Below are 26,891 nucleotides of genomic sequence, written 5' to 3'. Positions count from 1 at the left end.
AGAGCGCAACAGAGAGAGTGTGCAAGAGAGAGAGTGTGCAAGAGAGAGAGCGCAACAGAGAGAGAGCGCAACAGAGAGAGCGCAACAGAGAGAGAGCGCAACAGTGTGTGCGCAAGAGTGTGCGCAAGTGAGAGAGAGTGTGCGAGAGAGAGAGTGTGCAAGAGAGAGAGAGTGCAAGAGAGAGAAAGTGTGCAAGAGAGAGAGAGCACCAGAGAAAGAGAGAGAGCACCATAGAGAGAGAGAGAGAGCACCATAGAGAGAGAGAGAGCACCAGAGAGAGAGAGAGCACCAGAGAGAGAGAGAGAGAGAGCACCAGAGAGAGAGAGAGAGAGCACCAGAGAGAGAGAGAGAGAGAGAGCACCAGAGAGAGAGAGAGAGAGAGCACCAGAGAGAGAGAGAGAGAGAGCACCAGAGAGAGAGAGAGCACCAGAGAGAGAGAGAGCACCAGAGAGAGAGAGAGCACCAGAGAGAGAGAGAGCACGAGAGAGAGCGCAAGAGAGAGAGCGCAAGAGAGAGAGCGCAACAGAGAGAGAGAGCGCAACAGAGAGAGAGAGCGCAACAGAGAGAGAGAGCGCAACAGAGAGAGAGAGCGCAACAGAGAGAGAGAGCGCAACAGAGAGAGAGCGCAACAGAGAGAGAGAGCGCAACAGAGAGAGAGAGCGCAACAGAGAGAGAGAGCGCAACAGAGAGAGCGCAACAGAGAGAGAGAGCGCAAACATGAGAGAGAGAGCAAACATGAGAGAGAGAGCAAACATGAGAGAGAGAGCAAACATGAGAGAGAGAGCAAACATGAGAGAGAGAGCAAACATGAGAGAGAGCAAACATGAGAGAGAGCAAACATGAGAGAGAGCAAACATGAGAGAGAGCAAACATGAGAGAGAGAGCAAATAAGCTGTACCTCCATCCCGTCCCTCTCGATAATTAAGTCTTGACTGCTCTACCAGCTACAACTGAGAGTAATCATACAAGAGACACCCTGCCTAATACCATAGCTTTATAGACCTGCAGTGAGGGCTGTACTGGGCATTTTGGGCCCTGAAGACTGAGTTAACGAGGTATGAGGGACCAGAATGCCCGGTATGGCCCGAGCTGCAGGTCTATAAAGCTATTAGAACACCCTCAGTGTTTAAAGTAGAATAAATGAGACATGTTCAATTGAAGTGCAAAAAATTGCAAAATGGTAAATGTTGCAGACATTTAGTTACCATTTTTCAATTGTGTGTACTTCAATTAAACAAGTCTTTTTTTTAATAGGGTGGTGGAAGGTGATCTGGTGGGAGGAGTATGCTGTTAAACAGAAATCAGGTGTGGGTATGTCTGCCCAGTGTTTCACTAAAGGTAATTGCAGGGCTTATTTTCCCCCTACACAAACGTATACTTCCAATTACTGCACACTTAAGCACAGTAGCACAACATTAGCAAGGACACTGTGTATAAATTAACTTAGCTTGCCATCAACTTTCCTTTCTATGCTCTGGCTTCCCATTATCCTTCGCATACTACTGTGCACCAAACATCTGAACAACGTGTGGAGGTGAGATCCTTCCCATACTCCTGTGCACCAAACATCTGAACAACGTGTGGAGGTGAGAGCAAGGTTTCTGTGTCTTAAAAACAGAGATTTACATTACAAAGAAAAATGCAGCTTTCCTTTCTCGGTGGCTTTATATTTCATGAAACGCTTTCCATAGGAAGTGAAAGCGGAAAGCGTTTCTTCCGGCTTGGGCTGCGTTGCACACGTTGGTCTTGCAATCTGTAATTCGGAACGGAAAGTTAACGCTTTCCGTTCCGAAATGACATGGAGACCAATGCAGCAACTCCGGAACAGGTAACCAATTACGGTGTAATTGCGGGCTGTATTCAATCTGCGGGCTATACCAGTTTGTATAGCATGCAGATTGACCAATGACAACACTCAAACACCTTCTAGGGTCTTCTAATAGAGGTTACTCTTCATAAGCACTCACCAGAGGAATTTTTGAGAATTTCGCCAACAGATCCTTTGATGGCGGATCTGCTGCTGCATGCATAGAGTACTAAAGTTAGTGCTGCTCAGGACAGCCATTTGTGAGAGAGATCCGCAGCTGTTTAGAAGAAACCTTCCAGAGATGAAAACTGCTTGCAGTACTATTGACAAGCATTTCCTAATGGGATGGTTGTGAACCCCCACCTGATCAGCGAGGTTACAGACATTACAGCAATTCTAACAGACATGTCACAGACATTGCTAGCCTACCGAAAAATTAAATTCAGAAAAGGTTGAATAGTGTTTATCTTTGCTAGAATAAAGATCAGGGAGAGACCTATTGAAAATGCTTTTTTGACCAATTGATGCCATTGTAGATTAGCAAGCACAAATTTGAAAAACTTTAAAGTTTGTATAGTGACATATAGACAGTTGAATATGGAAGATGACATCTTTTGTACCACAAGTAGTGCCAAATTGTATTGGATTCCCTCAGACCCTGTATTTAAAAGGTTCCTATTCTGAAATTCTGACAGGGATGGTCCATCCACCACCAAACCAAATGCGTTTTAAACCTTTTACTCCCTTTAAAAAGCATTTCTGAACGTACCAGCAAACCCACTGTTTCCGTTTTCAACTGGCCCATCACCATTTTCCACTGGAACCTGCAAGATGACAAGAGCATAGTTAAAGGAGAGGTGACATAAATAGCAATATGTGCATGAGTGGTGTAAAAGGTGAGAATAACCTTTGTGAAGCAGGCCATAGATTATCTTCATTCATGGACATAAATTGCATGTTGCCTCCTCTATTTTGAGTAGAGCATGATAAGAGGGGTGGGAGACTATAATAATTATATGGAAGGTTACAAATAAACGAAAAGAAACTAAACAACCTCTCCCCTTCTAACCCTTCTGTCCATAAAGTCCAAACACCTGGTCGTCTAAATCTTTGTGAGATTTGATCCATTGTAGGGATTGGTGGACAAGAGAAAGCTAAGCGAGGTTAGGCGGATGCTATGTAAACCAGTTTTAAACAATACTTTTGATGAACTTTACAGGCAAATAACTAATTTGTCAATTATTTAAAAAGTTGCTTGTTTTGTCCACGATTCTAAAGGTAACCCATTTAATACTGCAAACAGAACCTTCACTATTGAGCCATATACACACCCATCAAGACAACACGTCCTCCAGTATGTAGACAAGGATACCTGCTCTGGCAGTTCCACATTTACAAGCTTAATTAGAGATACTGGATTGTTATCAAGGTTCCCCCCTCCCTGCACTAGCTCCTTCCTTTCTCATACAGCTCTTACACGAGCCAGGTTTCATGTGCATGCAAATGGAAGCTATGTTATGGCCATAATAGAGCTGAGTAAATGAAACCTCGTTGCATGTCTGAAGAACTAATAATACTGGAGTAACCACAGTGAATATGTTCACATTCTATTTATTTCCCACCCCATTGTGCCTGTGATTTGACCGATTTTCAAGCATAAGTTAACAGAGTAGAAGGAAGCAAAATGTCTAATAATGAAGTCAAACCAAACATACGGTTAATCGTAGCTTCACAAATGCAAGGTCAGCCCTGGCAATAGCACCCAAATTGTGGTATTTACAAAAAGGTATAAGGTAGAGGATCTACAACTTTTGGCTCTCTCAATCTAGCCAATGATGAGATCATGGGAGTTGGAGTCCACAATATGTGGAGAAGACCAGGCTGTAGATCCCTTGAATGATTAGCACAGAATAGCATTCGGGAGAGGAGATAGAGGTGAGATGTCAAATCGCTAACATAACACTATCATAAAACATGCTTTCCAAGTTTTCACATTTTTGTGTGAATTCGTAAAGTAACATTTCTTAATTGCTTTCATCCATGTAAACAAAAAGAAAAGAAAAAAGACCACTTTATATATCTAAATTATGAAAATGTATCTATGCCTCAAAGGGCGTTGGAAAAACGTCTAAGAAGACAGTTTCCTCAATTGAAATGAAAAACGGAGTTTAAGCTACTATTTTTAATGGAAAAGGAGTACATCTGATTAGCTGAGAGATTCTGTGGTGAACTCATTTTCTCCTTGCGTGAATGAACTTTAGAGGGAAGAGGCTCAAACTGTGAAGCATGCATTGACTCAAAAGGTTTATGAGCTAAAACACATTCCAAAACACAGTCATAGGAGTAAAATGCCCAGTAACAAAAAATGTGCCTCAATACCGTTCAAAATAGAAAACATTCTCCATCTTGGAATAGTCATTGATATTCTTAAACAATGTACCCCGACCCCTAAAATCAAAGCACTTTTCTGGAACTGTAAACCTTATATCAAAATTAGAAAAATACTCATCAAGCTTTCACAAAAAGGCCTTGAGCATGGCTTAGCCCAAATTTCGACAAAGAACAGGAGAAAATAAAAATAAACATGCTTGCATTTAATTATAAACTGAAAAAGTACTCACTTTAAGGAAGCCTTGCTTTTCCAGTAAACGAGAATGCAGTGGCTTAACATGTTCTAGCAGTTAATTTTTCCAGTTCTATAATGAAATGGTCCCTATGCACCAATGGGAGCTTTTTAAGAGGTTTCCTTTTTAAATTTCTGCTTTGAAAACCATTGTTTCACTTCCACTCAAAGTCCTACTTTAGTGTTTTGGCAGGAAACACTTTCTAGTCGAGTGAAGAGACCATTTTATAGTTTTTCACCCGATTATTGGTCACTTGCATTTTCTTCAGAGTACCATGCTGGCATGTTTTGATAAATGCAGTGGGTAGGTGGGGGGAGGCGAGGGAAAGTCTATAAAAAGATGAGCATGTAGTGGGCATTGCTTATTTCAAACTCTCACACCACAGATGAGGGCCCACATTTTAAAATAATTGCCTTCCTGGAAGCTGCATTATAGGCAAGGATTCTGGCATAGCCAAGCAGGGAGCTACATCGGCACTCCCCAAGATGCTGAAGAAGTCCCCTTCTTGGGTGTGTTAAAGCAGTTTTTGTACCTCCCTCTGCTGGGGGAGCTGCAACCATTAACCCTGGGGGAAGGCTAACACACCTGTCAAGAAAGGGAAGCCAAACCTCTCTTAAGTTAGGCAATCTCGACAGAGGGAGAAGGCTTAACTTTCTCGTAGGGTTAGTAGCCTGGCACAGAGGTACAATTTGTCCATACACCTGTAGAAAATGCACCACACCGATACACTGAAAAATATATACTTTAAGTATCAGACTAGGCAATGGTAACCAGCTGTCGAATGAGATTGGCATAGAGGTGTGAAACAGGGGTGCATGTTGGCCCCCTCCTATTCAATCTATACCTCGCGAATCTCATTTGCGAGGTTGGAGACACTAGGCACCTGGTCTCGCAAGATAGGCCAAGATTGTATCACAGCAATATAAGACGCCGATGACTTGGTGCTTTTTAGCCACACGATAACTGGCATAAAATCCCTTCTGGAAAATCTAGTAGATTATGCTTGTGATAATGAGCTAGAGATAAACCTAGATAAAACCAAGGTAATGTTAGCTACTCTCAGAAATATCAGTAGGGTACGAATTGCACTTAGCATAGGTTAGATTCAGTATGCTACCCATTTTCAAATACCTGGCCTTAAATCTGATGTATAATGCCAGCTACGGAAACATCATTGGTACAAAGATCGCCAAAGCCAGACAATTGACCTTCCTAATTGAACGTTTCTCTAAAGGAAATACAGGTTATTCACTGCAGGGAACTTTATTGCTATATAAGAAATGGTTTTGTCCGACCATTCTGTATGGGCTCAAAGGTTTAGAGTTAGGCAATCTGGAATGGTTAAAGCAGGTTGAAGGTAGTTTCTGGCGCAGTATGCCGAATATACCTCAAAGTACCCCAATGGAATACCTTCGTCTTGAACTTGGACTTTTATCCCTTAAAGCAATGCTGCTTAACGTAAAGGTGAACTATTGATTTGTGCTCAGCTGGCAACAGGAGTTTCCTTGATGGCCCGAATTGGTGAGTTATCAACAGGTTATGAACTCGCAAAATGACAAATATCTGGAAACAGTTAACCAGATATTTGTTCATATAAACTAGCAACCTGATTTCTCGTGAAGAACAAATTACATAAAACTAAAAAAAGTGTTCTTGCGGAAGTTAAATCAGTGTGATTGGTTGTGTAATAACATCCACTTGGGAGCACTACATGGATATTCACAGGTTTCCCAAGTGATGCACCGTTTTATGTGCCCACAACCATATTTAGTGATCTGTCCAGACCCTAAAGTAAGGGGAATGCATTTGCTCACAAGGATTAATGTACTTCCGGTATGGTCAGTAATGGGTGGGCGGCTAAAATTGAACCAGGATAATCGTTATTGTAGGATTTTAAGAAACCCATCCAAATTAGAAACAGTGAGACATATTTTTACCGAATGCCCAAAACCTGGCCATCTATAATCTATATATGCAACGTTTGGGTCATCTGGTACATAACTATGAAACAATCTTGAATGAGGACCTTTGATGCTTAAATTCAAACTGTACCTCAACCCTTATTGCTCTATTTTTTTAATTTTTAATTTTTGTAATTTTTATTTTTTAATCCCATAGGATTTTTTAACAAAAACAGAAGAAAACTTGAGAGTTCGTAGTAGTAAAAAAAGGGGCAATCTTATGCTCTAGCGTTAATTAATGGTATAGTTGTAGAATCAAGATTTTGAGCCTGAAGCATCACATTAATGATGTGTTGCATAATGTTCACTGTTGCCAATAGCCATGCCGGTCTATCTCCTCCGATCAATTTATGCCAACAGTTCTCCTTGTCCAGAAGAGTGAAGTTTGAGATGGTACTACTCAAATATAAAGAGCGAATCTCTCGTGTCGCCGGACAGGTGAAGAGCAGGTGGCAAATGGTTTCCTTCTTCGTAGTTGATTTGCAGAGGCGACAACAGTTTGACAAAGCTAGGCCTCTGATGGCTAGTATTTCGTTCGTTTCCAATAAGTTCAAACGAATTTCCAAGAAGAAGTTACACGCTGATCTGTTCGGAAATAGGTTGGCAGTGTGTCCAGTTTCTTAAAGATCAGAGGAAGATGAGTTGTGAGTTTGTTTCAATTTGCCATTTCTAAGGTCTTTATCCAGTCTGATTCTCTGATCTTTTGTATGACCTTTACTGGGTTATTCATTATCTCATCTTCACAGCTTTCCACTGAATGTAAAAGAGCCACATTTCCTGCTTTCCATTTGGAGAGCATTTTGCAGGATCCGAACAGCAGTTCTTGATTTATCAGACGATAGGCATATGGAGTATCTTTCAGAATACATTTCCTGTGAAGCATCAGGCTGTTTGAATCTACTGTTTTCAATGATGAAAGGCTAAGTTCATGCCTAATCACAGTGACTGAAGTTGATTTTGGTAGGCCTAAAATAGATCTCCAGAAGGTTGCTTCTAATTTAGGCCATAATTCCGAAGGGAGATTGGGCATAGCTTAAGAGCCATAGGTTAAAGATGGAATGACCTGCTTTTTATAGAAATCTCTGACCTGGATTGTCGAGAAGCGACCATATTTAATATCAATGGCTTTCCCCTGGGCCGTCAGTTTTTTGGTTTTTTCGTGAAGTTCCTCCTGCATGGCTTTTTCTTTCCACCTACTATCTAAGGTGACACCTAGCTACTTAAAGTTGCTGACTCTTTCCACTGTGACTGCACCCAGATGAAGAGAATCTTTTCATAAATTTGTTGATTTTTCGATCATCAACATTTTCGTTTTCTCTTCGTTAATATCCAGATTGCTGCTCGCCATGTATTGCTGTAAATTGTTTAGTTGCCTTTGTAGACCTATTGGGGTCTGGTCTTAAAGGATCAAGTCGTCTGCGTATAGTAGGCGACTGATCTGTTCACCTCCAAGTTTTGGCGGAAATGATTGTATCGACTTTTCTGATTTTTGAAAGTCGCCTAGATACGTCCAAAACAGAACCAGAGTGCAGCCCTGTTTAACACCTCTGGCAGTGCTGATCTTTCCTGAAAGAGTCCCTTGTTGGTTCAAATGGACTTGCATAGTCGTGTTGGAATACAAGGCTTTAATTGGCTCCAGTATTTCATTTGGGCATTTCCAGGAGGAGAGTTTCTGCCATAGTCTAGATCGGTCGACTTGGTCAAACGCCTAAGTAAGGTCGACAAAGGCAACTCAAATTCTGGGGCTACCTACTAATACCTTGCTTTTCAAGGAGCTCAGAATGAGTATGTTCGCGTTCGTGCCCATGTTCTTTTTAAACCCTGACTGCAGGTGGTCTTGACAGGGGCTTTATTAGCCCATGCTGTAAAGTGTTGGAAAAGAGACCCAAAGACTTTCCCTATTGGATCTAAAAGGGCGATTGGGCGGTAGTTGGTTGGGTCAGCCCCATTTCCCTTTTTGTAGATGGGGACTATGTTCGAATAGTTCCACGATGGTGGGATCAATTTAGAATCAGCACAGAGTCTAAAAATCACACTTGAGAGATGACCAGACTTCGGGGTGAGTTTTCAAATCGAGATTTGTTATACCATCCGGTCCTGGGGCACGCAATGGTTTTAATTTTCTTATTAGGTCAAAAATGTTATCTTTATTGTCCAACCGTATCCATGGCCTATCACATTTACTCATGTCCTCCTGAGAGACTTTTGGAGGTTGAAGAGGATGTTAAAGTAGGTCTCATGTCGATTCCCCTATTCCATTCTGTTGAGACGGGAGAGCTCCTGGAGATGTTGAATGTAAAAGGGACCAAAAGTCTCTAGCGTGATTGCCGTTTATAGCTTTAAGAATAGTCTTGGCATCTTGTTGATATAGTAGGGACCGATGGGCCTTCAACAATCATTTGTAAGATCTCTGTGCCACCTGAATGATGCTTGAGGCGATCGTGGGTTCCAATTTTTGTGCTTGTCTTCTGATTCTTCTTATGTCCTCCTTTTTTTCCTGCCACCAGTTTGTCATATACGTGCTTTTGCTGCGACTTGGGTGGCTTTTTCTTTCCTTGTGGGGATTTGAAAGTATTTAATCCCCACAAGGAGCAGGAGCCTCCCAACACTGCCGGAGCAGTGCAACGCTGCGCAATGAGAAGCAGGAGCTTCTCCTAACACAAAGAGGTAAGCCCGTGGGCTAACCAATAATTCCTCGTGACACCGCTGCATCGCCTACAAAAAGTGCCACTCTACGGAGCAGTGCGCAATCCGCAGCATCCTTCCTGCATGTCCTGCAATGCTTGCCAATAACTTCAGAAGTACTGCCTTTATGCCTTTTTTCACCATATTGTGACCCGCTGCCGCCGCCGCCATTCCAAGATGGCCGCCCGCCACCATCAGATCTGCCACTTCCCCAAACAGGCACCTCCAGGCTGCTGCCTTGCCCGATTGGCCCCCAAGCCCTGTAAAATTAGCCAATCTACGAGCCGGGAGGCGTAGCCGGCCCGAGCACCAAGGCCCGCACGAAGGCGGACTCCCCTGTCCCAGCTTGTCCCAGCCTGTCCTTGCCTTTCTGGCCATCAGCCAGAACCCCTGCTTCACCACTGGTAGACATGGAACTCCTTGACGGACTCTTACTACTCATGTACACCATTGCTGAACACTGCTCTACTGCCTGTACCTCCCACATGTGAGTACTAACGTGCATGTACGTGCGTAACGTGAACCTCTACCCCTACTATTGCACATGATGCACGCTCACCACGCAATGTTCTTTTTGCTGTGTTTCTGAGGAATTTACTATCTGCTGGAACTATAGGACTAACACAACTTTGCAATTCACCTCCTTTGGAAACTCATTTCACGCCACCCCTAACATACTGCATCTCGGATCTTGAACACACTGCAATCACTGACTCCGAGTGAACTGCCTTCACCTACCCGATTATAAATGACCCACTCAAGTTCGTTTATACACTATATCTGGCCTCGTAGGCAAAATTCGATTCTAGGTGTACCATTGAGGTTAAATTGTTCGTAGATAAGCATATTGCTACCTATTTTGAGACCCTTTGGTCGCTTGCCACTACATATTGCTACCTATTTTGAGACCCTTTGGTCGCTTGACACTGCATATTGCTACCTATTTGAGACCCTTTGGGTCGCCTGCCACTACATCTTGCTACCTATTTGAGACCCCTCGGTCGTTTGCCACTGCACTTTGCTACCTATTTTGAGACCCTTTGTTTGCCCGCCACTGCATGTTGTATCTTGCCTCCTATCTGAGACCGCTGGTTGCTTGGCACTGCATTTTGCTACCTATTTGAGACCCCCTGATAGATTGCCAGTGATAGACCCCCTGGCCGCCTGCCACCTCACTTTACCAACTAACATCGTTATGACATCTCCCATGTCTAACACACCTATATGCTACCTAGCCATACTCTCTACACTTACCACCCTAGTTATCATGGGAACCCCCTACCACAAACTTTCTACAGAAAGGGATCTGACCAGAAAGATGCATACACAGCTACCACAACAACAGCTTTCCCCCCTTACCCAGACTCAAACCAATCAGGCCTGCCCTATGGAATTAAGAAACCTCAGACTAGGCACCAGACTACCCAAACCACCACGCACCCACCTACCTCACGGCCTCCCTAAAACGGAGCTAATACACGCCAGGCATCACACGTACTTAAGGAAACCCAGTCACAACCAAACACCCTGTACTAAATCTCCCAAAACCTTGCACAATAAGGTACACAGTAGCAATAACTCCAAAACAATACACAACCTTAAGGGAGGTCTCATCAACGCTAGATCTCTAATAGCCCACGCCTCTGAAATTGCAGACATCACCTGCAACCAACTCGACTTCCTAGTAATCACTGAAACATGGCTACACAAAGCTGCTGGCCCTGCCCTCCTGCTAGCCGTTCCCCCGAGCTTCACCATCTTCAGAAAAGATAGAGAGATCTCCAAAGGAGGTGGCGTAGCTCTGATCTGCAAAGCCAACCTCACCATTAAAGAAATAGACAGCATCACTATGCCATCAGCCGAACTACTCTCCCTAAAACTAGAAATGTCCGCTTCCCGCACTATCACGGTACACCTCATCTGCAGACCCCCTGGTCCACTAGGCACCTTTGAAGATAACGTAACCACCCTCCTACACACCAATGCCAAACCGGGAACACAAATCATTCTACTAGGCGATTTCAACTTAGGCTACAATGACCCCAAAGACATCAATACCTCTACCATAGCCAACACCATCTTGGAAGCAGGCCTCACCATACGGAATAACGGCCTCATGCATTCTAAAGGCCGCACATTTGACTGGGTTGCAGACATCAACTGCGCTTCCCTTATAACGGCCATAGAACCATGCATATGGACTGATCATTACTTGATCTCATTGACCATCTCAGACATTCCCCAACCTAAATCCACCAAACTACTTGCTCCTCCTGCCCCCACCCGCTGTAAAAAAAAAATATCACTCCCAAACCTCCTCCCACTGATCCAACCTATTACTAACCACTCCAGCCTAAACACTAACCCCAATGACCTAGCTGACCTGTACAACAACACCATTAACTCAGCAATTGACGCCATTGCGCCGCTGAAGCTCACCAAATCTAAACCTATTGCCCATCTTAATACTTGGTTCACTCGTACCCTAAAAGCCCTACGCAAGGAGAAACGACATGCAGAAGCCTGCTGGAGAAAAAACCCTTCTAACCATAACAAAAACCTCCTCACCACCCTTACCAGCAACTACAAAAAACAGATCATTCAGGCAAAAAAAAGATACCTTCAATGACAGAATCAAAAAAGCGAATTCAAACACCAGTGAAATCTTCTCTATCCTGAGAGAATTAGAATCCCCAATTGCACCCATAGACTCTTGCACCAAAGACAAAGCCTGGTGCACAGACATTCAAATGGCCTTATGCAACAAAATCACAATGTTACAAGACAAAATATCAGCCAAAAAGTCCTCCCTCCACAACATTGCCCTCTCCACGCAAGAAACCATCCTTCAGGAACTTGCCGCCAACCAAACTAAACCTCTGAACCAATTCAGTTTTAGAGCCATCTCCAGTGCAGAAACTAAGAACATCATCATGTCTCTTAAACCGTCTCGATGCCTTGGTGACTCCTGTCCAGCCCCAACTATTAAAGAGGCTGCACATGAACTAGCCTCGTTCATCACATCATTTATCAACGCTTCATTCAAATCATGCTCTGTGCCAACCAACCTCAAAGATGCCTGGATACTACCTCTCCTGAAAAAAGCAAATCAGACCCTAATCGCCCAACGAACTATAGGCCCAAAACAACTGTGCCGTTCCTCCTCAAAATCTTAGATAAAGCAGCATACCTACAGATCCAATCTTACCTGGAGACTAACAATCTACTAGGGACTAGGCAATCAGGATTTAGACCGAGACATGGAACCGAAACGGCTCTCCTTGATCTTAAAAACCAACTAGATGAACGTAAAGATGGAGGAGACATTTCCATTCTCCTACTCTTAGACCTATCAGCCGCCTTCGACCTGGTGGATCATATGTCAGAATATTCATTACAATTTTAACAACAGGCAGGTTACCCCAAGGTCTCACCGTTACCTCTCTTCCTGTCCTGTGACTGACACATTCCAGCAGGGGAAGACTCTCCTTGTTCCAAGCGGGGAGATGAAAGCGAAAGCCTCCCAAGTACCTCTTCCCCCTTCCAGATAAACCAGGTAGGAGAAGAAGTCCCAGGGAAACCCTCTGGGGAAGAAAACCCTGTACCGAAGGTTGCGGGAAAGATGTCTTCAATTGCAGGCGGAGATTTCAGGTGAAGTCTGGAGGACGTTCGTCTTGAAAGAGAAAGAGACTGGTAAGTATAAACAGGTAAGTGGAAATATGGAAATGTAAGATGTTTAGGAATGTTGATTACCCTTAAACAGGAACAATGTGTGGAAAAAGGTGCCAGCCAGAAACTTCCGAAAACTTCTACGATAGTAGAAAAGGTTTTGATTAGAACTAGTAAGATAACTAGATTGAATAGGGGAAAGCCACAGGGAATCTTTACCTTAGAGGCATGAAGGGCGGAGCTAGGAGTTGTTTTGCAGAGTTTTGCACGGTCGGTCGCAATACCGGTGTGCCATAAGCCTGTAACTATGCGAAGGAAGATGGAATAGTGAGTTGGGAAGGTAGAGAAACGGGAATTCAATATTCCGGAGAATCCCGAATGAAGCTTACCGCGCTCCGGAACGAGACCGGTGGGCAAACTTGGGAGAGAAAGAGATGGAGTCCGTGGAATCGGGGGACAGAGAGGCGGTGAGGAATGCACTGAAACAGAGACAGAGCAAGAAAGTTTAGAAGGCTGAAAGGTTAATGTTAGCAAGCCGTATCAGGATACCTAGATGCGAACTTACGTAGCGTTGTTGAAGCAGAGTAGCAACGCATTCGTGTGCTGATCACAGGAACAGATATACCTACACTCGGGTAGGGAGACAGCACTTCCTGGATACCGAGTCGTGCAGAGGCTAGACTCGCATCTCTAGTTCCGGCGGCCATCTTGCTAGTAAAAATGGCTGACACCCGCCGTCCTAAGGTCCATCGATGCCACAAGGACCACCGCCTACGAAGGGGCGTGACATCATAAGGTACTTTGTAACCACTTTAAATCAGCGGCCAACTTCTCCACAAAAGCCACGGCCTGGATAAACTCATTCCTGGATAAAAGAACTATAAGAGTCTTCTCACCCACATCAGCAGCGGATCCAGTCCGCATCACCTGTGGTGTCCTGCAAGGGTCATGTGTTTCCCCCACATTGTACAATATTTTTACATAGCCTCTCTTTGACATATTGGACAAACTAGGGGTCTCCTATACCAATTACGCTGACGATACCCAAATTCTTATCCCAATCAAGGGTGAATACGACAATGATACTAGCCACATAAATAAAATCTCCCAAATTTTCCAAACCTGGATGGCCACACATGGCCTTTGTCTCAACGACGACAAGACCAAGCTCTTAATCATCGGGTCCACTAGTAAACTTAACAAATTATCTGACTCATACAACTCCATTACTATAGAGGGTATTCAAAATCAAGGTAGCCAAGGAAGTCAAAACCCTAGGATTCCACCTAGATTCAGCTCTTACCCTGGACAAGCAAGTTAACGCTACAGCCTCTGCTACCAGCTACACCTGAAAACGTATCCACGCTTGCAAACCATACCTATCCACAGACAGCTGTACCAACATTGCACAAGCCCTCATCCTCTCCAAATTAGACTACTGTAATGCACTGTACCTAGGCACCAGTAGACACAACACCAACAAACTCCAAACCCTGCAGAACAACGCCCTTAGAACAGCACTAGGAATCCCTAAAGGGCAGCACATTTCTGACCAAAGAAGAGTTGTCAACTGGCTGGCCATCAATGACCGTATTAAACTCAAAACTTTGAATATTACACAACTGTCTGAATAACAAAGCACCTGCATACCTCACAGAGATTCACCAAACACACCTCTGAACGCCCCATCAGAAAGGCCCACACAAATACTATCAAAATCCCCAACTTCAAACTGAAAAGAACTGGAGGGTCCAGCTTTCCAGTACCAGCAGCTCATCTCTGGAACTCTATCCCAGACTCACTTAGAGCTACCCCTTCCCCACATGTGTTCAAAGCTAACGTCAAACTATGGCTTCATACTAACGACTGCTAAATACCTCAACTGCATCAAACATTATGTATATTCAATGTAAATATATGAAACATATCCTACCTGTAAGCTATGTGACATTGCAATCCATGTGTCATCGCAATATAAGTATTGCAATCCATCTGTCATCGCAACATACGTTTTGCCCGACATACGAAATTGTAACATAAGAAATTGTAAATATTCTTGGACTTTGTAACATAAGAAATGCCCGATATATGTTTCTGTAATATAAGAAATTGTATATTATTCTTGTACCTGTAACTCAAGTTTTTATTTCTTTGCAAGCGCTCAGTTGCATAACGGCCAGGTGCGCTCTATAAATAAACAATACAAACAATACAATTTAGTAGCGGGATGTAATCCACCATCACATGGCTTTCACAATGTTTTAGGCCACTATAATCCTCGGTTAGGGAGCCTCTTTTAGGGAACTAATGGCCCTTTTGGTCATTCTGAGTCTTGTTCCTTGGCTATTTAACTCAAGGTTGGTGATCATTGACGGATAGAGTACTTGAAGACCAAGTAGTTTGCAAAAGATTGTGAGCACTGACAGGTGTCCTCACAACGTCAAAAGATGTTATTTGTGGTAGTAGAGATTGCGTCACAAAAATATGATGAATCGTTGATTGAGAGTCTGCGCGTTCCCAAGTCGGGGGTATATTAGGATCACTTAAGACCAAGTCGAGGTTAGAAAAAGATCTTGATTTCATTAGCTTCATCCTTTGACTAGTCATTTGATCAATGGGTAGTTTCTTGGGTTTTCTTTTATCCTGAAGGTTGAGGTTTAGATCGCTGCATGATACAATGTGGTCTGCTTGGCGAGTTACTTGAATCCAGTCAATTTCAGTCTCAATCATATTAATGAATTTTGGAGATTCAATGGCGGCAGGATTCCAGTAAACACTGATAATGATTATCAGCTTTGTAGAGGTTTTATTTTCCTCTATGTCAGTTGTCGACCAGTTTAACTTCACCATCAGCAGGAATTGATTTTCTTTGTTTTTGAATGCACGTTAGGCCACGTCCATTACGAATTGCGATTAATAACCCTGCTGTAGGACGTCCTGTGATGCCTTTTTTGGCTGGAGCTGTGTTGATCTCGTAGCCATCTAGGAGAGGATTTTGGATTAGCCAAGTCTCCTGAAGACATATGATATCGTAGTCACTCAGGTTTATGATGCCTGGGACTGAAGTGGAGAAAGCCTCTGGTGTTCCATGAGCACATCTTTATTGCATCATGACCAGTTGCCGATCGAAAGTTGCTCGTAGAGTTGTAATCTTTAATCTCGAGTGGCTATTTATGACGTTGAATCTTTAAGGCTTTTGGAAGCCATGACCACATGGTCTGAAGTGAGGTGCTCAGTTGGGGTTTTTTCGTAGTAAGACAGATATTCTGGACATTCCTTACGATTTTCAAGGTTTTCTTTGATTGCTGGTCCTCAGTTTGGGAGGTTAAGTTGGAGAGGATTTCTTGAACTCCTTTATTTACTTTTGGGGTGTTTTGATGAGCACGGTTAGAGGAGCGATCTGATGTTTTTGGTAACAGTACCGTTAGTTTTTTGTGGTGGCCAATGGAATGGGTCGCATTAACCACCGAGTTAATTTCTGTTTTCTTGGGTGTTCTGCGATGGGCAGGCGTGGGTGGTTTAGGTCGGTTATTCTTTTGCAGAGTTTCCAGGTTCTTTCTTCCTTCTGATTTTCTGCAGTCATTTATTTTCCTAGAAGATTCAGTTACATCATAGCCCATAATTTGAAGAACTTCGGCCGCTGCTCTTAAAAGGTTATTTACAGTAGATGATGTTATATATAGATGAGAAATAGCCTTTGAATGCAGGTGGCTTGGGTCAACAATTTGGAGGTCCGGTGATTTTACAGAGCATAATTTCAGAATATGGTGAAATAGTTCTATTACAGCTCTTCTATTTGGGACAATGTCATCATGATTACCAGGGATATGTTCTAGCTTAAATATCCATCTGGTTTGTAGCCTTCGTTGAGGTTATTTTTGGTACATATCTGTCTTTGATTTATAGGTAACCCATGAGGATTTATTTTCTTGTTCTCAATTAGGGGACCTAGGTCGCGCAACAGATGGATGGGCTAAGTATCTCTCATGGCGCCCATCGTTATGGGACTTCTTCAGATGGTAGATGCGTCTCGCTTTCCTTCATTGAAATTTCGATGGTTCTTTATTAATTTTGAGGAAGTAGTAAGGTGGTGAGCTTGATCTTGGGATTTGGTATTGCATTTCGTGGTCAAAAGACATCTACGGTCCTCGAGAATAAGGAAAGGTGACTCTGGGGATTCAAGGTCATCGTTGTTGGTTAATTGGGGTTGGGAGATCGTTTTTTGAATTAGTGGGATTTCTTGGATCTCCGAGTGAGAACTTGTAGTAGTGTTAGTTAATCTAGAAAGTCTTCTATCCCTCTAGGAGATTGGCTAATTATCTCGATGTCTTCCGTTTGACGATCTTGGGCTTCTTTGGAGATTCATTTTGGCTTTAACTGGACAGTTTGAATTTTTAGAAGCGATGTGGATGGCGTCGGTTTTACCTTCGACTATCCCCAGCTGATGAAAAATAGGTTCTACTGATGGTGTATCACTGGGTATTGATTTCGCTCCTTTAGTGTCTTTAATGGTCGAGGGTTTTGCGGTTGGTGAAGGCACTGTTGATGTTAAATCTATAAAAGGAAGAGTTTGAGTACCTTCTGACTTGAAGTTTACCCTTGTTTGACTTGAGTAACTCGAAACCGATATAGATTCTTGTGGATTTGAAGCAGAGGATAGTTGTAGACCCAAAGCTGGATCGGAGGTCTTCGATTTTAACTCTTGTGCCATAATATAACCTTCCAGAAAAGTCAGTTTAGTTAGCATCGTTGCTTGAATTGATGTGTGGTCTTTAAGAGCGTCGCCAATTGTCTCATTATTTGGTAAACGGTGTTAGGGCAATAGCTATTGCCGACATCAATGTACACATGTCCGGTATTTTGGATTACGTTTCTTTGGCTAAGGCTGGGCTTTGGGAAGATAATCTATTCTTTACTGGAGATAACTGTAGAGTTAATAGACTAAGGATTCTGGTAATTGTATTTTTCGCACTTAATTTTTTTTCTTGCAGGTGAATGGAAACAACTCCCTCCATAGCACAAATCTTCCCCTTGATGGGTAGGAGGGGGAAAGCCATGGTTGTGGTACACCTTAAATTCTTAAACATTGTTCTAGGCTTCCCGGGCTCAAAAGGCAGCAGCAGCAGGGCCATCATGCCTTACAACGGAGAGCCAAAACCATGGCTTTCCCCCTCCCGGAGGGAGTTGTTTCCAGCCACCTGCAAGAAAAATTAAGTGCAAAAAATATAAGTACCAGAATCCTTAGAGTCTATTAAATTGCTACACCTGAAAAGGAAATTAAGACACGCCTGAAAAAGTAAAGAAACACAGCCTCCCTGAAGATTGATGGAGTCATGAAAATGTGCGTTTGGAGGAGAAGCTAATGCAGGAAAACTTGACTGGCAACAGAGCGCGCACCTTGTCTAATTCTTAAACAGAGTTCCCTGTATATGTTGGAGGTTTGGGCGGAAGATGGAGGACTGGGTTAGGACTTTTTGGGGTCTTGGTAGTCTCAACACTCACTAAAGGTGCAAAAGCAAGAAGCATTTTCCCTGTGAATTGCCATTTGTCCTTATTTATATTGTGAGTAAGGTTGTCACGGCCTCTAGGCGACGGTAGAGATGATTTACGGGTTGCAATGGCCAGCTTTCGTTGCTTGAATGGTGGTGTATTATCATGTACAGCTTCAAGAATTTCAGGGTCTGTTAATTCTTGGCACTTTTCTTGTATTGCTTTCGAATGTTTGCAAAAAAAGTCTGATAGGAGTTTGAGCGGGGGGTTGAGGTTTCTTTGTCCCCTTTCTTGCAGCATTTTGGCACACACGGCCAGATTTGTTATTGTTTCTCTGCTTTTTTTAGAGTCTTAGCCGCATAGATGGATTGGTAGTGGGTTTTTTTTGGTATCTTGTGGAGCCTCAATTTCATCAGTAGGGTCTCTGGTTTTTCGTGGTCTTTTAATTTAGGGAGTCACTATGAGCCTTTTCCCGGTGAGGTACAAGTAATGTAGTGTTGCCATTGATTTTGGCAAGGCCCTACACTTAAGCAAAAACACTGTTTGCTGGTTTATTGTGGATCAGGGTTTTTACCGTTAATACGGTAATGGGAGGCGCCAAATCTTGTAGGCTCCTTGTTTCCTTGGGTGACGCGATATACGCGTCTCCCAGCATCTGTCGAGAGGGAGAACCCACGGGGCTGGAGCCGCGAGGATCCGCCCCGCAATCCCCTGGATCTCTCAACGGGTTCCCAGATGTATCACGTTCCTGGGTGGGCCCGGGCATAGGAGCGTCAGGCAGGAATGCCATTTCAGCCCGCTCAGACTGCACGCAAGTCGGCTGGCCCAGAGGTCTCAACGCCGACCTCCCTCCGGAGGACGGCAGAGCTCCGGGCGGAGCCAGACTAGCAAGAGCCCGCGCGGGAACCATGGAAGAATGCTCCTTCAGGGCGGGTGCTTCTTCACAAGAATCGCTCAATGTTAGTCTTTGAATCAGAGGGGGGTCCTTAATATGGTTTGTGGGAGAGTCAGCGCGAGATGTACAAACATTGTGACAGTAGTCTGTGGGGAGTGATGGTGCATTGCGCTCCATACTTGCGCAACCTTCGATGCTCTCTGCTGCAGCAGCCATTCAGTCGGAGGCTCCGTGCGAGACCGGGAGCTCCTCAAACGACGACCTGAATCCTCTTCTGAAATTAAAGGAGGAGTCGGTGGAGTGCCCATCTTTGCAGTCTTGCCTGGCATGACTGCAAGACTGCCACTCTCCGTCCGCTCCACGGAGTAAATGAGGTTTTAAGGAGGTTTTAGCACATGCCTCCACAGCAGGTGTAGACACGAACAACAGACTAAGATCAGGATCAGCAGTCACAGGCAGCAAGACTGCCACTCTCCGCCACTCCGCGCTCTATATCAAATCTGGGCAACTATTAAGACTATTAAGACACCGTTTGAGTGATGATTTATGGTACAACTAGATCTGATTTGCCCTGAGAGAGAGTGGGTTAATTTCTCTTTTCTCCAATGTATAGTCTCTTTGTGGAATAGTTATGTATGATTTGAGTGCATGATTTTGATTTTAGAAATTAGAAACACGATTTTCTTTGAGTTGTTAACATTATTCTCTTCTAGGTACTTATTCATGTGTTTATTCTATATTACTTTGTTTTTATTTTATGTATTCATTTTATTGGTCATGTGAGGATATTGAATATTGGTTGCACTGTAGCAGGCTACAGTATATAAGTAGTTTGTAATGTCTTTGTAATGTCTTCAATGTTTTATAATGTTTGTATAAGCATATGAAATGTTCTATGAACTAAAATGTATATTAAATAAAAAATATACTTTAATTAACTCACACACATGAAACTATTAGTTTAAATAAATACTTTAGTAATAATACACAATATAAAAAAATCTACCAGGCTTATTATAAAAACAGTAATGCCTATACAAAGCCTCTCCCAACCCATACCAATGTCTAATATGTGGGCCCCAACAAAATAACAGTGGGTGAGGAGAACCAGAAAATCTAGCAAGCAGGTAAGGCCTGCACAATACTGTGTTGTTTCGTAAAGAAACAAACCAAGGCTAAGGCTCTAGCCCAGTGATATTCAAACTTTTATCCCGAGGCCCCCTGGAGTATATATATTGTTGCAGCCCCCCCAAATACTCCCTCCAGATACCATATGTTTATTTTCTATTGAAAGCAATCACTGCACTCCCTTTTAAAAAGCTTTTTTTAGAGCCTCACGTCCCCCCCTGGACACCCTTCAAGGCCCCACAGTTTGAAGACCACTGCTCTAGACATAATGTTCAGCCCCCCCCCCGACACATATGGTAGGGTATGGGATCAAAATAAAAACATCTTAACCAGCAGGAAAATAAGATTTAAAAAAAGGCCTATAGTAATAATCCACAATCCTTAGAACCCTTTATGACATACAACTATTGCACGAGTACATATAATAGATTAAAGTCATAGGGAGTATGGGGTCAGTATAAACCATAGCCAAAGGCTTCCAAGAATTAAAAAAAACATTTCAGACACAATTACCTTCCTGATACATTTCTAAGAAAACTATACATATTGTTACCAGAATTAGCCGCAGTGATGAAAGTACTATTGCCAAATATGAAATGCAGGTATGACTTTTAAAAAAAAAAAAAGAATATAAAATCAAAAGGTAAGTACAAAACATATGAAAGTTGTTACAGAACTCACTAAACCCTTGTGGACAGAGGTAAAGTGTCAAGGGGCAGCTAAGTACCCTGTCAATTTCAGGAGAGTGCCAGAGTAGGTTCACAGTTTCTTTAGAAGAAACAAGTCAAAGGGCCATTCTCTTTAATGGAGGCAAGACTGATCTACCCCACAGGTGCAGATTCTGCAACAAACCACCCCAACGAAGATCATAGAAGACCCCAAGTGTCCCAGAGGTTGAAAGATGGGCAAAGGACTGTAGAGCAGGAGGACCCTCATTACAAATCCATTGAAATAATGGTAAAGACTTGCCTCAGAGAAATCTATATTCCAGGTCAGAGGGACATCTGAGGGTATCTTGAATGAACGCACAAACCAAGACCCAGAAGGTAGGTGCTAAGGGAGGTAGTTTCGGTGAAAACAGCTCAAGGAGCATTAGACTACCCAGTAAGTAAATTGCTCTTTTCCACATGAGCGGTTTTCAAAAAAATGTTTTAAACCCTGGGCCAACGTCGATCCCAGCGACCCAGAAAGGAAGAAAGGCTCTCCTCCCAGGACCTGGACCCTCAAGCCTTCATTGCAGATTTCGGTGAGGAGGACCGCAGGAAAACATAGGAACATGCACAAACAGCTCCCAGTATCTCAACAAACAAAAGGCAGCAGCAGCACAACAGCAAACGGTCAGAAGATAGGGACAGCAGCTGGAGGCATCCTCTGACAACCCAAGCTGATCTGGCAAAGTGAATTCTCAGCACCAATCCGCAGCCATTTCAAATAAAGAGAAATCAACTTACTGATTGGACCGTGCATGTGGTTGATAAAGCAAAGAAAAATGTAAGGCTTATTCTACATGGAAAACGGACATTTGAAAATACAGAATAACCTTCACAAATACAAGTGTCAGTTTCTAGAGGCATGACAGTAATTTTCTATTTCCTGAGAAGGGTCCAGTTACTATTCTGAACACTCGTTCAGAGGCCAAGAAGATTTATTGGGGCCCGTTATGAGAGAAGCCGCCAGTCACCCACTAGCCTTCAGAGAACAAACGCTAATGACTTTACCCAGGTTTAAGCTAACAATGAAGCAGCAGTACCTGGAGCATATGTTTCAAGAGAACTGAAACCCTGGACAAGAAAGGCAATGGGGGCTGTTTGATGGTCAGAATTATATATATGTAGTTAGGGCACCATTGCCCATTACCTTTTGAACCATGATCAGTGATGTCATTTCACCAAAACGCCTGGGGTAGCAGACGTGACATCGCATGACCCTTGGCCTCTGATGACAACATAGGAAGTGGTATCACTTGACCCCACCCCCCCAAGTGGTGACATCACAGGAAGTGATGGCACAAAACATTTCATCCTTGACAAAACAGCCAGTGGCATTACATAGCATTGTTCCTCAGTACACTAAGAAAAATATGGTTCCAATATCACTAATATAATATACACTTTATACAAGAATTGATCACCATATGTAGCATTAATATCAGTGTGTATAGCCCCAGATTACCGAATTACTGTGAATGTAAGCAGATGTCCAACACAACAACCTGGACTATTGTACATCACTTGGGCTTAACTGTAAAAAGACAGAGCATCTTGAAGAGGCTTAAACCCCAAAGCACAGACATCCAGTGTGTGGCAAGTGTCCGGCCACATACTGCAAACAGCAACTAACCAACAAGTCCAACCAGAAGACTATTAGAGACTGTACTACTTCATGCATTTACACTTGGACAATACACACAGGGATTTTCTTGTCAATAGTGCATTTTGAACCATTGCACAGCAACCCACTCATGCAGTCACCAGGAGCCTGAATATCCCCCAACCATTTTAACCACGGGCATCCCACCATCCAATGGAAGTCGTTAAGGGCCCTCCATCAATAGCTTTAAATGTCTGGAACCCACTCCCGCCCTCCAGCATCTTACACCTCCAATGCCTCTTCGGACTCTTCGCTCCAGCAGTGAGCGTTTGGTGGTGGTCCCTAGGTTTCATCTTCAGAGAGAGGACGGTAGAACCTTTTCTGTAGTGGCTGGTAGGCTGTGGAATAATCTCCTGCTGAAGTTTAAGATCACTAAGAACCATTTGGTATTCCGCCGTCTACTAAAGACCACACTTTTTTTGCTGATCTCGTTTCTGGTATCTTTTTCTGTGGCATTGCTATATATTACTTTGCGCCAAGGTGCCTTTGGGCGTACGAGCACGTTATAAGTGTTAGTAACATAACACCCAGAAGTTCGAGAGCTTTTCGGGCCAACAAACAAGTTAAGAGCCCAGAGAGCTTGTACCCCCCACCCCCCTTATCCATCACAGGTAGCTCTTGCAGTCTCACTTGTTGTTGTATTGCACCACAGCCGGTTTAAAAGGGGAAAAGCAAAGCAACATGAACCCAGATTGGATGAGCTGTGACAACTGGGATTGTGTGACTGCACAACCCTCATAGTGGCTGGTGGGGTGTGCAAAGGGAGCTGCGCTGCAGAGCGCAGTGTTATGTTGTGGTGTGGTGCTGGGATTATGTTGCGCACCACTTCTATCTGCATGGTCTTCAGGTGCTCTGCGGGTTCCGGGAAGGGTGGGGTGTTAGGCTATGGGGAAAATACAGTTCCTCGCCTATAGCACTTTTCCATAAAGATCTCAAACCAGAGAGCTTCCGCTTTGGTTCTTAATCACATACTGCTGCTTTCTTATAACGAACACCTTTCGATGACATGATTTTTCAGGCAATCATTATTGTGAAGGGTATTGGGAGAGGGGCAGGCTTTTTTTCGGGAGGTGCTCCCATTGGTGAGCAGGGAGGCGAATTACTTGGCGGCGTGTAGTACATAAACGGTCACCATTATCAGGTGTAAAGATTTCAAGTTGTGAGCCACTAGCAGGCATGGGCAATAGTTCGCCCTCAGTTGTCAACGTGCATGGGGCGCACAGGAGGATAGCTCAGGGGCAACGCGATCTCCTTGGAAACAAAACACAGAGCACCACAGGTTTGATCCCCAGGTCCGCGCTTATAAACCTCTGGGTAGTATGTATTATATATATTACATTAAACGGCCCACAGTAGAGTAGTTATGGTTAAGTTGCTAAACACATAGGAATAGCACTTTTTTGGCGGCTTATTACTTCGCTCCCCTGGAGGAATCGTCACCAAACTTTGCAAAAAAAAAGTATGTGGCTGGCTCTGAATTTTTTCGCCAAGTTGGGCGAGGTTTTATGCAGAAGGGGCAAAGTTATATGGGGGTCCCAAATATTTTTTTTTTCCATAGAATGAATGAGGAAAAACTTTGTGTATGGCTACAGGCCGAACGGCTGGACAGATTTTCACCAAATTTGCAGCAGGAGCGGGAACTGGAGGCAGAAAGCGTGCTTGTGCGTTTGGTGGAAATCCGACCAGTACTTTTGTTGCAAAGAAATGAAATGCAAGTCTCCAAAAATTAGTGATATCTGGCTCCGCTCTGCGGACCCATTTCCCTTTTCGCTCCATGGGCCCTAGTCTCATTGGCTTCCAGTACGCCATGATGTCGGCGAACATTGGACAGGGCCGGTGATTGGCTGGATGGAAGCGTGCTGTGAGTCAATGTTTTTGGAAAATGCTGCCATGGTGTATCCGAGGATAGTGTTGTGGTGTGTACACCAAGACTCTAAGCCATTGTGTGCATGGCTGGGCCTCTTGTACGTAGCAGTGTGCCCACGGAAATTTGTCATATCTGGCTCCGCTCTGGCGCCCCATTTCCCTGTTCTCTGTGCAGTCAACATTTTGATTGCAACGCAGTGTGCGGTGACGTGATGTATGACAAACGTTTTCCATAACGGCGGCATGTTGTATCGGAGGAAAAGGCGGCAGCGAAAGGGCCTGAAAAACATAGTATACAACATCTGGTGGTGGGAAGGGGAGTGAGAAGTGCTTCAAGTGATATATCTCATTAGAAGAAGACAGTGGTGTACCAGCAGTATCTGTGCATACTAAGCCAATTCGCGGTTACCTAAACGGGCAACAATCTTGTGTGGTCATTGCAGGCAGCCTTCGTTATGGCATGCCAGCTGCAGCAGCAATGTCTTTATGTGATGAGTGGTGGCAGGCATATTTGCAGAAGGAGAGTGCATTGAACATTTACAGATAGGGTGTACTATGGTGTGCTGTGTGTGGTAAGTCCATAGCCCCTTTAATGCATGGCTGCAGCCCTTGCACAGAAAAGTATGTCCACTGGTTGAAAATCATTGCCACATAGTCCCTTTGTGTGTGGATTGGCTGCTTTGCACACATTGTTGGTTGCATGGGTGTGGTGATTGGTAGAACATCCTACAGTAGTCAGTGTATGGGTGGAGATGCTGCAGTGACCAGTCGTGTAGTGTGTCCACTGGGTGCACTAATGGAATAGTGTACATATGGAAGAGGTTACGGTGCAACTGGCTCTCATATGTGCTTGCTTAGTGTGCATTGCGCAGATTAGTAAGTGTTGCAGTGCAGTATTGCTTATATGCACGTAGTAGAGTGTGGGAGTAGGACTAATGTTGTGAAGATTGTGTTGCTTGGTTGGCATTGTTACAATGGTTTGAATTGAAGTGGCTAGTGGTGCCAAACACTGTGGTATGTTTGTGAATTACGGTAAGTGGAACATGTGTGCTTGTATTCCTGCTTCAGGGTGCGGAGGTTGGGTAGAAGTGCTAGTGCCTATGTTACCTTTCTGAATTGTGGCACATGCCTACATGTTCGCCTGCATGGCTTTATGCTATGTTGTGGTGGGCAAGGCCTAGACTGTTAGGTGCATGACCGAAGGCCGTAGGCCATGCACCCAACAGGCTAGGCCTTCATCACAGCCACCATAATATAATGCAGTCATGCACTCGTCAGTCTGCATGCATGCATGCATGCATGCATGCATGTCAGGTTGGCGACTTTTACGCAATGGTTTTGGAGGGCATTGTAGACTTTGTGGAGCAGCAGAAGTGAGCTGTTATGGGTACATTAGCATACGGTGCACATTATTGCCCCTGTTGCACAATAGAGAGCCACATGTCACCATTTGCGTTTGCTATGGTTAGGCCCTTATAAGACCCTTGCTTTAGGAAGTGCTGTAAGATATTGCAGCATGAAAGGACGTGCTCAGCAGCACACATGTAAAATATGGCCAATGTACACCTCCTCCTACATACCGTTCATCACACCTGCACCCAACAGTCTAGGCCTTCATCACAGCCACCACAACATAATACAGTCATGCAGGCGTCACTCTGCATGCATTTGAAGTTGGTGACTTTTACACAATGGTTGTGGAGGACATTGTACACTTGGTAGACCAGCAGAAGAGAGCTGCTATGCGTAAATTAGCATATGCTGTACATCATTGCCCCTGTTGCACAATAGGGTGCAACATACCACCATGTGCATTTCACATGGTTTGTCCCCTATAAGCCCTTTGCTTTAGGGAGTGCTTTAAGATATTGCAGCATGAAAGGACGTGCCCAGCAGCACACATGTAAACTATGGCTATTGTACACAGCCTCCTACATACCGTTCAGCACACACAACGGAACGGTATGCAGCCATGCATACAAATATGTGCCCAAGGTGACAGCTGGCAGGCTCAATTGCAGATGGGGAGTGCAGTGCACATGGTATGAGCATTTAAATATAGCGTGTACGATGGTGTATGCATGCATTTGAAGTTGGTGACTTTTGGACAATGATTGTGGAGGAGATTGTAGACCAGCAGAAGTGAGCTGGTATGCGTACATTAGCATATGGTCTACATCATTGCACCTGTTGAAAAATAGGGAGCCACATGCCACCATGTGCATTTCATATGGTTTGCCCCCTATTAGCTGCTTGCTTTTGGGAGTGCTGTAAGATATTGCAGCATGAAAGGCCCTGCTCAGCATCACACATGTAAACTATGGCTAACGTAAAGAGCCACCTACAAACAGTTCAGCACACCCAACGCAACATATTGCAGACATGCATGCAAATAT

At 43.8% G+C, this 26,891-nt stretch overlaps 1 protein-coding gene across 4 annotated transcripts in view; it reads right to left on the bottom strand.

The window, feature by feature from the left end:
• KDM5C (lysine demethylase 5C) overlaps nucleotides 1-26,891 on the bottom strand; it is a 1,076,337-nt gene that overhangs the window by 210,026 nt on the left and 839,420 nt on the right. For all 4 annotated transcript variants that reach the window (XM_069645250.1, XM_069645251.1, XM_069645253.1 and 1 more), the window contains one exon: nucleotides 2,577-2,631. In XM_069645250.1, coding sequence (XP_069501351.1) covers nucleotides 2,577-2,631 — 55 coding nt within the window. The remainder of the gene's footprint in view (nucleotides 1-2,576; nucleotides 2,632-26,891) is intronic.

The sequence above is a fragment of the Ambystoma mexicanum genome, chromosome 2p (assembly GCF_040938575.1).
Source record: "Ambystoma mexicanum isolate Mex_15411 chromosome 2p, UKY_AmexF1_1, whole genome shotgun sequence".
Taxonomy (NCBI): Eukaryota; Metazoa; Chordata; class Amphibia; order Caudata; family Ambystomatidae; genus Ambystoma; species Ambystoma mexicanum.
Note: the sequence above shows the minus strand (reverse complement) of the source record. Positions and strands in the feature narration are given on the sequence as shown.